The 14,327-nt window shown below is 41.5% G+C and overlaps 1 protein-coding gene across 2 annotated transcripts in view; it reads right to left on the bottom strand.

The window, feature by feature from the left end:
- Nucleotides 1–14,327, bottom strand: part of cntn5 (contactin 5) — a 110,616-nt gene that overhangs the window by 17,308 nt on the left and 78,981 nt on the right. The window contains exons 10-15 of one of the 2 annotated variants that reach the window (XM_020634915.2): nt 12,617–12,753; nt 12,311–12,440; nt 9,480–9,624; nt 4,415–4,542; nt 3,820–4,007; nt 1,187–1,307 (exon numbers count right to left, since the gene is read on the bottom strand). In XM_020634915.2, coding sequence (XP_020490571.2) covers nt 1,187–1,307; nt 3,820–4,007; nt 4,415–4,542; nt 9,480–9,624; nt 12,311–12,440; nt 12,617–12,753 — 849 coding nt within the window. The remainder of the gene's footprint in view (nt 1–1,186; nt 1,308–3,819; nt 4,008–4,414; nt 4,543–9,479; nt 9,625–12,310; nt 12,441–12,616; nt 12,754–14,327) is intronic. The other variant, XM_020634916.2, reaches the window with a different exon arrangement.

Raw genomic sequence — 14,327 nt, forward strand, 5'->3', positions numbered from 1 at the left:
CTTTTTTGAGTCAGTCTGCCAGTTCTGCGGTGCACGTCTGTGTGGTAGACCTTCCTGTGTTTTAATACAGCTGAACATATGTTTACCTCGGTCTTCAGAAGTAAATGTAATCTGCCAGTGTAGCAAACGTCTGAGGACTCTGGGGGAAACAGCTGTAAACAGAAAGCTGGCAGCTGGCACGCTCAATGAAAACCAATGTAGTGTGTCCCCAAAAAGTGCCCATTAGACTGTTCCACTGAAAGGTGCATTTGCATTTCAGGACATTAAGATGCATTTTGTGTCACTATAGGTACAGCAACCTCTTTCTTTGTGTTACCAGCCCCCGTGGCAATTAATTCTCCTCTGCATCAGTGCTTAATGAGAAAAAAATACATCACATAGTTCTCTGAAGAGGCCTGAACACAATGTCACAACAAAGAAATATGTTTTAGGGGAATTAGAAAGATCCCAAAGGCAGTCTATAAACTTCAATAGGACAGTGAGCTGCATGGACAATACTCATTCTGATATTAATTATCTTCAACAATCAGAATCAGCATCACAGATCCTGACAGCCAGACTCTTTATTCAAGTCTGTTTTACAGCTCATATTAAACTTGTTCATGCAGACAGACCGTCTGTCCAGCAATACTCACTGTGACCATGAAATAATCAGCCCTAATGCCCAAAAGGGGGCAATAAAGTGGAGACAGACATTGTTCAACAGTCTCCTCCATGGAGCACATTTCTTAAGTCTTATGTGATTAAGAAATTCCAAAAATCTTCTGGACGTGTTACATTTGAAGCCTCGTTTCCTGCATTCACAGACATTGTTATATCATCCCACCATAAAGGGATTGTAAGTGAGTAAAGTTTATTTATAAAGCACCTTTCAAGAGGAGACATCACACAATGCTTCGCAGACAAAGGGTTAGAGAAAGCAGAGACATGAAAAACAGACAGTTACATAAAATCAAAAATGAAGACAGATCAAACAAAGGCATGTCTGAACAGATGGGTCTGGAACTGCTTTTTAAAAGTTACAACAGTTTGACACGACATCCTTTTCACTGGACTCAACTTTCCAACAGTTATCAGTATCAGAATGGTCACTTAAATGGAAGCAGTCGGTCACTGATTGTAGTAAAAAAAAAGAAAAAAAGCGTACCACACATCACAGTATATCAGTAATGGACAGATAACTCACCTCTAACGAGAAGCTCAGCCTCTGCAAACACAGTGTCAGCACTGGTCTGGGCCCGGCATCCGTACTTTCCGGCGTGCTTCAACAAAATGCTCCTAATCATCAGGTCCACTGTGGAGGACTGCTGCAAAAGGCAAAGAAAAACAACAACAAAAAAGTGAAGTCTTAAGGAAGCCTAAATGTGCTTGACAGGGAGAAAGTGTGATTCCATTACATCGTGTAGAGGCTCATGCGGCTTGAGAGATTTCTGTTTAATTCAGGTGCTTGCTTGCTTGCTGCTACATTCTTCAGCTCCCAGTATTTTCTGTGTGCTGAAATGAGAAATGCCTAAGGCGAGACTGGGAATAATTCAAGGTCTACAGGCAGCTGTTTAGCTTGAAACCTGATTAAAATTACAAACCATGCATCAGCCAGGAATCTGTTGGGCCTTTAAAGAATTGTCACTGCAAATACTTTCCCTGCAGAGCCTGGCTAGTAGCAGAGGACACATCAGGCCAGATGTGATTTTAACATCCACTGTTGATAAAGGAATAGAGACATAAACAAGACTCCCCAGTCTACAGCAAATGTGGCTTCGAGTTTCATTTCATTGTGTACACATTAATGTTCCTTTTTAAAAACTGTGGAGAGGGGGGATTTAAAAAACTGCCTTGTTCAAACAATAAAAGTGAATTCATCTTCTTTAAACTCTGGAGAGAAAACAAACCTTTAATTGGTAAGTGCCAACAGGGCAGGAGTCATATCTGTCATAAACTTTGTATATTCCCGACAGTTTCTGTGGTAGATAATATTAACTGATCGACACAGACAGCTCATAGATACCATCTAAAACTGCATGCACATGAGGAGAGCACAATTTTCTGATATTGAGCTCAGCAGAACACCTCTGTTTACCATATATGGTCAACAAGGGGAACACAGGTGGTAGTAAGGAAATGTAAGGTAAGGAAGGGTCCACTCAAATGGAGAAAAGGGTTCAAAGGTTGTTAGGTGGGGGTTATTTCTGTGTGAGATGGACAATTATGAAATTGTGAAACAGACTGTGGATCATCTTAGATTTATTCAGCCATGGTCAGACAACACAGAAACACAACACACATGGCTGACAAAGTGCAGACCATCGCTGACCCATGCTGACCAAGATCACACAATCATTGACAAAGTGGCCATCATGGGCAAAATGGCAAAGTCTTCATTACACAGTGTTGCTTATATTCTGCTAGAAGGTACAGCCCACAAATTCCTTTCCATTTGGGTACATCACTATAAAACAATAAAGATGACATGACACTGATTTGTATACGTAACAGATGTAGACTCTCTGTCTAGTAAACAGTTGCTGACAACATATAGTTGGCTCCTATCCATTTATAGATCTGCTACTACTTAGGTGCTTCACCCATATAAGGTTAACGCTTCACAGACCCAAAAGTAGAATTACTGTGAGATGGTTGACACAATTTAAAGATATGTCCACAAAATTATCAAGATGAATGAATCCATGAAAATACGTACTAACAAAGGTGAAATGGAAAAGGTTGAAACTATGTTGTAACCTTGATGCTGAAGGGAGGCAGAAGAAGGCTCTGTGTGTGTGTTTATTTTGTGATTACATGAAGAATTTACAACATCTTCCGTTGAGGATCCTTGACCCTGATCCTTCGACCTCACCTAGAGAGACTCATGTCGAACAGAAAGACCCCTTCATTATCGTTCTTCCTGTTTGTCATTCCAATTTATGGTGCTGGTGAACTTTTTACCTTCTTACCTTTCATTGTCAGAATGAGTCAGCCTATGTGATATCAATGATGATGCGTCATTTTTATTAGCCCCAACCCGATGGGTGTTTTGTGAAATATGTAGAACACTAAAAAAAAACAAAAAGCGTAAAGGGAAATACTTTATGAACTTGAATGTGGAGACAGAAGAATAGTTTGTTGCAGCTTGTAAACACAACATTCAAAGCTGAACCCCTCCTTCTGGGCTCGTCTCCACCAGAAGCGCACATCTACTACAGGATTAGTGAGTACGTTTACTGCACCGCAGGCTACCTGAGAGTACTATATTTGTTGTAGGTGTTAATTAAGCTCTCTAGCACAAGCTAACAGCCAGAGTTTGACATCTGCCTGTCCAACAGAAAGCAGGCCGACTCCACTTCTGTGGGTCGAGGATCACCCACGTTTTGGAAGGAGCTTTATCTGCGTGGCAATTTGCCTCACTATGATTACATTTTCTCTTCTTTGCATCTATTTCAGCGTCCTCAATATTTCTCAACTTTGAACGGCGTCCAATTGCTGAATAACATCCACAACACTCTGCGTCTCTGCAGACACAGTCACCACCACACGTGTCTGGAGGACCATGAGTGATGATTGAGCCGCTTTACTTTTGTCTATATTTGATTTTTTTAGGAAACAGCTACAGAGTCTATTTATAGGTTAATTCTGAAAGTCAAACATTCTGAGAGTTTTTAATAAGATGGAACAGATAGAAATCGTCTTTTACCTGCAGATCAACAACTATACAGACAGACAACAGACGACAGAAACACACAGACAGACGACAGAAACACACAGACAGACGTGCAGAACGACAGAGACAGAAGAGGCCAAGACCAATATGATGAATGCTCTTACTCTCGCTCTTACTGTTTGGATGTATTCAAAGTGACCCCCGTCCTGTTGGAAGTTGATTGGCTTCTGGTTGAAGAACCACTGGAAAGCCACATCCAGCGACGTGTCATGTGCCGCCTTGCAGCTCAGCACCACGCTCTCCCCCACCGTCACCTCCACTCTGCTCGGGCTCAGCTCCACACGCATGGCCTCTGGAAGCACAAAGCTGCTACACTGTCACCTCAGGCTAACCAAAAGCTAGCGTCAAGCAGCTGCATTAGACTGTGACCTCAGTGCCGGAGCAATCACGGGGAACCCAACCCTAACTCGGGCAAAAAAAAAAAAACACTCACCTTTGTCAGATAAATATCCTGCTCGGCTCTGATCTAGACTGTGTACATTGCATCTCTGAGACAGAAGCCTTTACGCGGTTAAAGTGTGTCCTTGTAATATGATTCTTGAATGTGAGAGCCCTTTCGTTCACGCTCGAGCAAGCACAATACATTTCCTGGCACCCAGGCAAAGGTGGAGAGAAAATAAATGACATTGGGGACTGTTTGCTGGGTGCAGACTTGTGCTAATTTGGCAGAAAAATAAAGGCCCCCAGGGCATCACTTACCTTTTACCCACAGTATGGCAGTCATCTCCGCAGAGCCCAGCTGATTCTCCGCCCGGCATACATAGTTCCCCTCATCAGCTCGGCTGGAGTTAACAATTCTCAGAGTGTTGTTCCGTAACAACATAATCCTACGAGGAAGGAGACAAAAATCAATACTGCGTACGAGACACACATTCACGTATGAACAGTTGCACTACAAGAGCAGGCGGTGAGGTTACATGTGTGAGGTTTTGTCAGGAAACGAGAACAGGCAATATTCACGAGGGATGAGGAAAGAAAAAGTTAAAGCAAACTGCTCGGATACTCTTGTAAAAAAAAATAAAAAATCATCCGCTGGAGATTTGAGTGGAAAATATAAACCACACTTGTGTTTACAGCTCGCGAGTTTATTATGTGTGAACTGAAGGACAAAAAGCCTCTGACAGTAAGTTGTTTGTGTTACGAAAAAAGCTCAGAGGACTCTGGGATGTGAAGTCAAGAGCACTGTTTGTGTTTTGCTGTGCAACCTTCAGCGAGGGAACGTGGAAATAAACCTTATTCACCGAAGATCAATCAACACTTTAAATGCGTTAATGAATGTGATCTATAGATAACACTAAGTAGGCCTATCTTGAACAGGATTAAACACAGATGCTCTCAAAGATTCAGATAACGTTAGCGGGGACACGTTTGCAGTAAGAAGACAAAGAAAGTGACAGCACAGTATTGATGCGAGCCACAAAGAAACACAGTTTTCCACTGACTTTCAGTCCGGGCACAATGATGCACCTTATCTGATGTCGTGCCTTTGAAAGAACACAATCGGATGCCATCGGAGTAATGGCAGAGTCACTTTAAATTCATTAAAGCAACATTTAAAAACAACAGACTTTTTGTAGCACACACAAAAAAACTAAAACTAAAGCAGAAGCTCTGTTCCTACATTCCCCTGTATCTAATGTGAATAAAAGGTGCACTCATCCCGCACAGTGCTCATGAATCCACCTGACAATCCCTAAATATTGCTGCATTCAATAAATCTAAAGCAAAAGCTGTCAAACCGAGATGTGCATTTCACTGTGCCGTCCTCCTGGGAAACACAAACGTAATAGACAGAAAAAAGACGAGACTACGCCTGCATTCATAAGTAGCCCCCTTATCCAGCAGAACGATGCATGCAATCTGGATTGAACGTCTCTCTTTGCCGTGTAAATAACAGCTTGGAAATGAAATGCTTTGACAGCCGACAGCATAGGAAGTAACAGCACATGTGTGTAGTACAGATCGCTTCAGAGGAGGAATCATGTAAAAGAATAATATTATGATTTATGTTGAGCCTCTGCTTTCCCCCTGAAGAGTCCGGTGCAAGCCCCCCTTCTTTTTGCAAATATAAATATTTATGTCACATCTGATATGAGCGGTGCCTGCAGAGGTGGAAATGAATATTTACAAAGTTATTCTTCATTAGAATATCAATTTCATCCCCGAATCAAACAATCACGACGATGGGGTGTGACACATTCTCCTCGTCTTTCAATTTAACTGGCATTGTTTGGCATTTATATTTACAACACTAAGCTCTTTCATCACGGGCGAGGTGATTGAAACTGGGCAAAGAGACACTCATGAAGGCGTGACCAAGCCCTGTCACACAAAGACAACTCAGAAGGCAATCTGCAGCCAGGAGACATTTTTCCAAATTAGGGAGGAAATTCACATCCGACAAGGACGCTGAGGTAGAGAGGACAGGACGGGGACTGTGAGGTATACACAGTATAAAAATACAGCTTAGGATGTTTAAAGGAAACATTAAGACGATCAAAACAAATCTATACTGAAGCACTTAAATATGTACTTTTAATCTGAAATGCTCCAATCAATCAGACTGATAGAGGAATCTAATTTTATTTATTTATTTATTTTTTTTAAGATTTATTTTTAGGCATTTTGTGCCTTTAATGGAGAGATAAGATAGTGGATAGAGCTGGAAATCAAGGAGAGAGAGAGAGAGAGTGGGGAATAACATGCGGGAAAGGAGCCACAGGTCGGATTCAAACCTGGGCCGCCTGCTTGGAGGACTACAGCCTCCATACATGGGGCGCACGCTCTAACCACTGTGCCACCAGCGCCCCAAATCTCATTCTTTTTTAGGGTTTACATTCTGTTATTGGGAGACATGCTACTCACACACATAGGACACACCTGCACAAAGCGGACCCGTGGATATATATGGAGAGATGTCAGAGTGAGGGGTCTGCACACAGGGGGCCTCCCTGAACTGTTTGGGGCCACGTGCATTGCTCAAGAACACCTCGGCAGTACCCAGGAAGGGACCTGGCACCTCTCTAGCGACCACACAAATTTCTCATTTCCATACTTTGGTCTGTACCGGGACTTCCTGCGGTTACCAACAAGAGTCTACAGACTAAGCTACTGCCGCGCCCCCCTGTATCTGTAAGAAACACAATATATAAAAGACCTTTCACAGTTTTCCATTTAGAAAAAAACCTGCCTAAATCCTGCCCTGACTCTTGAAACAAAGAGTCTGAGGCTTTCAATAGAGTCTGCCACGTACTTTTAAACTAATGGGATTAATACTTTCTATTTAAGAGACAAAAGCCTCGAACATTAGCGGAAATCCATGTTCATTACCAACCTTCATTAAGTCAGCACAGCTGTCAATGCCAGATAAACGTGAAGCCGTTTCGATTCCTCCCGTTATTCCAAGAATAGAATAGTCTTTCCATCCATAAACTCTTTTCTTTACGACAGGTAATGGCAGAAAATCTCTACAGGAGTCACCCTGTCCAGGACCCCTAAATGAACGGCTCTTCTAGTTTATTTCACCTTTTTTTTTTTCCAGATAGCAATCACCATTTCACAAGCTTGACCTCCTGCTGAGCTGGGAAAAAAAAAAACACTCCTCCACCAAATATATTTATCCACTAGATAACAGAAGAGCTGTACCCTAATAGAGAGTCAAAACTGAATTGGACTTGTGTTTTCAAAAAAAAACATTGTGCAAAGCGGCAAAGAGGAGTCTGCAGGGAGAAGTTAACTTAACCATTAAGGAATGCTAAAATGTGAAGATTATGAAGACAATGAACCACATTCATAATCGCAGCACTTCACAGATAATAATGACCAATTATTCTGAGGGGAGAGATCTACTATCTGCTCGTGCTTTGCCAGTACTTTTTTTCTGAGCAATGTAGTGCCCCATTAAGAGATAAAGAGACGACTTTATCTGACGTCAGATAAAACATTCAGACAGGTATGAATCCTGTGTTGTGCTCCAACAACGCCGAGAAAACAGATTTGCAAGGGTTTGACAAATACCTCAAAAAGCTTTATCGGATCAGACAAGCCGGGGTCATCAATCACCATTTTAGGGCAGCACACTCACATACTTATCCCCATCCATCAGCTGCACCGAGGCCAGCTTTTTTTTTTTTTAAAGAAAATATCCAATATCACATCTGAGGACCTTTCTTAATGGGAAATGAAATATTTTGTTTTGCAGAATTGCCCCACCAAACCCCTGAATTAACAGTGCTAAACTAACTCCTGATTGCTGCTCATCCATCCACCTGTTAAAAGGCTTCAGCATTTGTCGCCGTTTGTTTGAAGCAGCAGCACACAGAGGATCTGATTATCAACTGGCTGCCCTTGCTGCGAGGCTGTCGAACAGACTGCTGAATCTTGGCTGATAAATAAAAAGGTCTTCTTCTCTCACTCAGAACTTAGGACGCTCAGCAGTGACTGATAATTTCACTCGTGTCGCTCAGTGTGATTGATGGACCCCTCGCTCTGCTCCTCCCCCCCCTCCCCCCCCAGGTGCAACACAGAGATGCTGCTCATAAAAGATGATGCATCAAAGCGAATGTGAATTCCAAATGCAATTGCCCGCTCTAAATTGTCAGCATCCCTGAGCAGGAGGTAGGCTTGAGGAAGGGTCTCTCGAGCTTTGCCAGCACCTTAGGTGTTTTATTTTAGTAGTGACACTTAATTTCGGTTACAGTAATGAAACTGTGATGTGTTACAACAGGACATGTTTGCAATTCCTCAAGGGCCCCGCGCCGGAAAAGATAACGCTCACAATTATGGCATGAAAATGAGATGAAAAAACAATATGAAGATATTGAAGGAGGCAAACTTTTAAGACTTCATCCATATTTTACAGGCCAATTAACTTGCTCTCATAATATTCTATTCTCTAAATTGTGCAATGGAAGAAAATCTGGTACTATTTCTAAAACAGAGCTCCAGCAAATCTACCACTGCGTGCAAAGACAGTAAAACAGCTTCTGTCCCGGTGATGAACAGCCAAACTTTACTCCTCCCCAAAGTCTGAAATAGTTTGAAAGGTTTCATGTCTGACTCAGGGAAAAAACATCCTCCAATGTTTTGCTATTTTGGACGCACAGTATAGAGCTCAAGGCCGATCATTACTTCAGCTATGGCACTAATTGATTTGTCTAAGTTTTACACATGTCTCTTACTTTTCAGGACTCAAAATCATGTCTCTAAGGAACATGGATGAAATAAGGATTAACTCTATACTTATACTTATTCAACAGCAGGCATGGGCCGTGCTATTTATTTGAGATATCACCATTTTCTGAATCTATGACTGCTTAGATTAGGTTAATGTCAAAAACATGAGGATCTTCTTTATAAATATTCTTTAACTTTAAAATGTAAAGGCTGCTGTCATGTACTGAGCATGTGTTTGACAGGCCGCTGAAGGTTGAGCTGAGGTTTAATATGATGACCTTAGTCTGTGATCTCAGATGCCAGCCTCTGCACAGGCAAACAACCGTGCCAGCTAAGTGTCCTTGAGCAGAAAACTGGATCTCTATCAGCTTTGTGGCTCTCGTAAGCTGCATTTCAATGAGAAATATTCTGGCACAGAACAAGAACTCAATGTATTTATAATGATTTCATTTAACAATGCAACCTGACAACAAAGGTTGAGGAGATATTCAGAACGAAAAAGGGCTTATTCTTTATGAGAGTTTTGATGATGAGGATGATGCATGATGATGATGATGATGATGCATGATACGTTTTTTTTTTGCTCTACCTTTTACTTTGCTGTATTCTTCGGTCTCCTCTCCTCCAGGTTATCCGCGGTTTGGGTGATGCTCTGGGTTTGCATTCCAGTGAAACATCTTTTCCAAGTGTGGCGATGACTCGGACAGGATTGTGGACAAAGACAGGTGCAGACGCTGCGTAGAGAGGAGACACAATATCTTCAAATAGAATACAATAATGCAGACATTGCATGGCTAACACACCGATTTCAAATTATTATTAGTAAAAAATAAATGTGTCTCTTGTGAAAGCAGCATGCTTTTGACTTTTAGGACATTTAAAAAATGCTATTAAACATTCATGAAGGGGCTGATCAAACGGTCTAACTTTGGACACATGAGGTTACACCTTTTGTGAAGCATGCATTTGGGTCTACTTACTTTCATGACATAATGTTTATATTTGTTTTTTCAAAACTCAACCCATTCTTTCATTGATAAAAATGTGGGCAGTGTTTTAACACTAAGTGCCAGCCAGACTCTGATTGTACACAAGCTGCTAAATAGATAATTACACTGAAGAGACTCTCAAGTCGTCCGATTCTGGATTTTATTTGATTTTTTTGCCCCTTTGTGATGAAACCACCCCTTATTGCAGATTGAATCACCGTGTTTGCTAAGAAGTAATAGATTAATAAAGGTAACAGCCGTTACACCTCTTCAACTGCGGCATTTGAAACTAATTACTTTGAAAATGCTAGAGGGTTTTAGACTGACATGTCGCTGCTTGATCAAAATGCTAATATATTTGGAAGAAATAACTAGATTTTCCACATGAACTATGACAAAGAATGCACGTACATCTGATTAAAAAATGCTTTTATGTACAGTATTCTAATGTGCCATACTTCTTAGTTCTGACTTAATTCAGCACTCACTTCAGTTAAATAAACATGCATTGTGTTCTGCGGCTTAATTACTGAATAACCGGCATAATGTTAATGATGACATGGTTGGATGGTTTGAACTGCTTTTAATGGAAATTGTACTTAACCCATATTTAACAAGGCAGCCTGAGTGAATGACAAATACATTATACAAACATTTGAACAATCACGGCTCGCTGGCAGGAAGGAATTAAGCGGTAATGGTCTAAATAAAAGCTTCAGGCTTCAAGTTGACGTGGTGCCGGTATACAGCTGCCTTACACATCAAGGCCATCTACAGGCTGCAAGGCCCTGTCAGCTGAGATTATTCAAATCCTGACTGATGCTTTATAGGTGACATTATACACAATGACAATTCAATCCCGTCTGTAGCTACAGGCTGACCCCTCTCCCTGTAACACTTGTGTCTTTGAGCCTGAGTAGTCGCCTGAGTGGCAGAGGTCCCTCTAGACACAAAAAGCAGCAGAAAACAGAGCAGTTGCTGTGTGTATTTGTTCTAATCAAAATAAGAGCAAGCCTGCAGCTGGTGGCAGCGGTACCCTTATTACTTCAGCCGGCACCCTCCCAGAAGAGCTGGATCTGGGACAAGATCACAGGCACGAGGGCAGCCGCTGCCCCGGCGTCGCCTCCAGTGATCGCTCATCTGCAGGCTGTTATTAACCATGTAATCTGTCCTGATAGTGTTTGCTTGTGGACATCACCACGGAGCACAGGTCACTCGGAAGAGATACCTTGGGGGTATAGTTATGAAAACATTCATCACAGGCTTCCGCACATCATCGTTGCGACTTTGACTCTGAGGGAGGCTAAAGCACCTCCTCGTCAGCTGAGACAAAGCTTTTGAAAATCCAGAACTTCTCACTCTCACAGACATCACTGTGGATTGCAGACAGTTGCAGACAGTGGGCAGTTTTACACAGATAATAAACTGATGGTTTGAAGATACACATTTTATAGATTTTGCACACACACATAAAAATCCCCCCAAAAATGTGTGCATCTGCCGCAAGATTTTTAAAATGCCACAGATTCCCCTTCAAAAAAGGGCATGCCACACAGACAGTAAATCAAACTGCCCCCTGGGGAAACATGAAAGGGGAACGGGTGTCACCAGATGTGTCCCAGTATAGAAGATGACAAGGAGAAAATAGTGCGTCAACACAGAACCGTGGACAGCCAGCCGGTATGACTGCTGTGTTTTAGCCTGAAGCCTTAAATCTGAAGAGCAGAATCCCTTTTTTCATGTCTTTACATTTAAAAGTGCATGCAATGAATTCTATGAACAAACACACAGTTCAAATACTAGAAAACATTGTGCATTTCATGAGTCTACAATTATGAATAATTAAAATGGTTCATCAAATGATAATTAGAAACTCTTGACTAATAAATACCAGACGAGCGTCATGCAGGAAGTGAAGCTTTTCTAAGTAATGGGGATTGTGATGTATGCCGTGCTTTGATGACAAACGATAGAGCTCAGATAAGATCCTAATGGAGTCATTAAACTCCATCAAACAAACCATTGATGTCTCTCTCCCAGTGTTTGCTCCCATTAGTATAAATCTATACCTACAAGTCATTGCTTTTCATTCTCAGCAGGATAACGTAGTACTGTTCCAGGCTCTCGTCTACTTGATGCGTGCAGACAGCTCGTTGACGATAACCATAAGGGTCCTTCTTTTATTCATGACGTCCACTGCCGGGGTTAAATCAGGGACGATTGATTGGCAATCAGCACATCTCGCAGTTTTTCCTTTCCCCCTCTTGCATTTCAATCTCCCCCAACCTATCATGTGGAACCTGGCTCACATGCCAATACTTGGTCTGAGGTTATATTCTTTGCGGAGTGCTTGGCTGAAAATGGCTCGAACATTTAAACCTTGATGCTTCATCCCGTCTTACTTCAGTAAAAATCCACAAGTATAACCTACCTAAAATCTTCAGTTCTGCATTCGAGTAGATGGCTCCATATTTATTTTCAGCAACACACTGGTACATTCCCGAGTCCGCCTGCTGCACTTTGTGTATCGTCAGCTCTCCATTCAGTATTTCAACTCGACCCTTTAACAAGAAAAAAAAAAAAAAAAGCACACAGGAACATTATATCTGAATATAGACATACTTTACATGATAATGCTGCATATAATGGATGCGAAGTTTCAAAGGAATAATTCAGATGTTTCATGGTACAATCAACCAAAAAGAGAGGGTAGTGTGCAGGGAGGTAAGGGAGGTACCTGGGATGTCAAGGGCAACCCATTACGGAGCCAGCGATAGGTGGGCCGGGGCCTCCCCATGGCCTTGCACTCCCATTGGAGCTTCTCTCCACTATCCATCTGAGTGTCATTAATCATTCTGACCCACACAGGGAGAGCTGGAGACAGAAAAAAAAAAAAGATTTCAGAATAAGTAATTTATCCTTGAAAGCCATACGAGGCACACTTATGGTTAGTCGTACTTTTACAAGAAGAAAAAAGCACTTTCTGAACACTGTTGAGTTTAATCTTTGATTTAATTCTTAAAGGTTATGATCGAGAAAGAAGCAGATATATAGCTTAGGATCAATTAGAAGACAATAGTTACCTATGGCACACTGGTTGTGTCTGAAATCACAGAATTCTCATATAGTGCACTATATAGAGTGAGCATGATCATACCCTATACAGTGGACTCACTGTATCCCACAATGCACTGTGAAAAGTACAGCCTATTTTCCCTAACCAAGCAATATCTTCAATCATGCATTGTGGTGCAAAGCTTTGGAAAGTGACATTCAACTGCTCTCATCCATGGTGGACGGAACAAGAAACACAAAGCAGTTAGGTTCAAGGGGAATTTTTTAATCAAAATCTAGAAGCTGTTTAAATAATAATTAAAGGATTTTTAAATGAGTTACGTTAATTTTTACCTCATGATGATGACAGGCATGAGAATATAGTCTGCTCAGGCATTAAAACTATGGTCTGTACGCATTCATTCAATTGTTTTGTGAACATATGCTCATTATAATATTAGTTAGCACTGAATTTTATAACGTTATTCTTCATCCCCAGCCAGCATTAAGCTGCATGTTTTAGCTATGCAACAGCAATGACTTCATTATCAGCAGCCAGAGAGAGAGAGACAGAGAGAGAGAGAGAGAGAGAGAGAGAGAGAGACAGAGAGAGAGAGACAGAGAGAGACAGAGAGAGAGAGAGCAGTGTCCAAAGTACTTTTTTTATTGTGCTGATGAGTGCACTATGTAGTTCCCTACAGAGGACCCCCTATGTAGAGAGGAGGGAATTCATGTGTGATTTTGGACACAGCACTGACTCTCAATAGTCCAGCCCCTTCATAAATCACTGAACAGTTTTGTCTTCATTTCATGATGTGTATCTTCTCTGTCTGATCCTCTTTTAAGCTCTTTAACCCTGAAGAACTGAAGGGGAATGAAAATGCTCCCCTTTTTTAATGAGCAGCTGGCTTACAGGCAGGAATGTTTAAAATGTGTACAGTACAAAATACCCCGGTGTTCTTTAAGCTTGACCTGGATGAAATATTTACAGAAGTAAACCTTCAGACTTGACAAAAACTATCCATACATTCGATCCAGTTATTATAATAATTTGAATGAATTTATTTTGGAGGTTGTTTTGAGTCTCAACATGTTCTTTTTTATTCCTCTTCCTCTGCATGACTGGCCTGTTGCAAAGGAAACCAGGCAACTGCCCTTTTCTTCTCTTTCTTTTTCCTGCAGCCGACTTGTTTGTTTCCAAGGCTGCATCCACAGTTACTGTCCAACTCCACATGCTGCAAAGACTCTCTCTTTCTCAACTCCACATCTGAGCACTGTATGGGCTGTATGTTCTTCCTTTTCATCTTGTAGTCTCTTTCCAACGTCCGAGTCTCATGCAGTGTGTGGTTCTGCATTTTTCACTTCTTGTACATTAAAGATTATAAAAATGTACA

Source organism: Labrus bergylta, chromosome 11 (assembly GCF_963930695.1).
Source record: "Labrus bergylta chromosome 11, fLabBer1.1, whole genome shotgun sequence".
Lineage (NCBI taxonomy): Eukaryota > Metazoa > Chordata > Actinopteri > Labriformes > Labridae > Labrus > Labrus bergylta.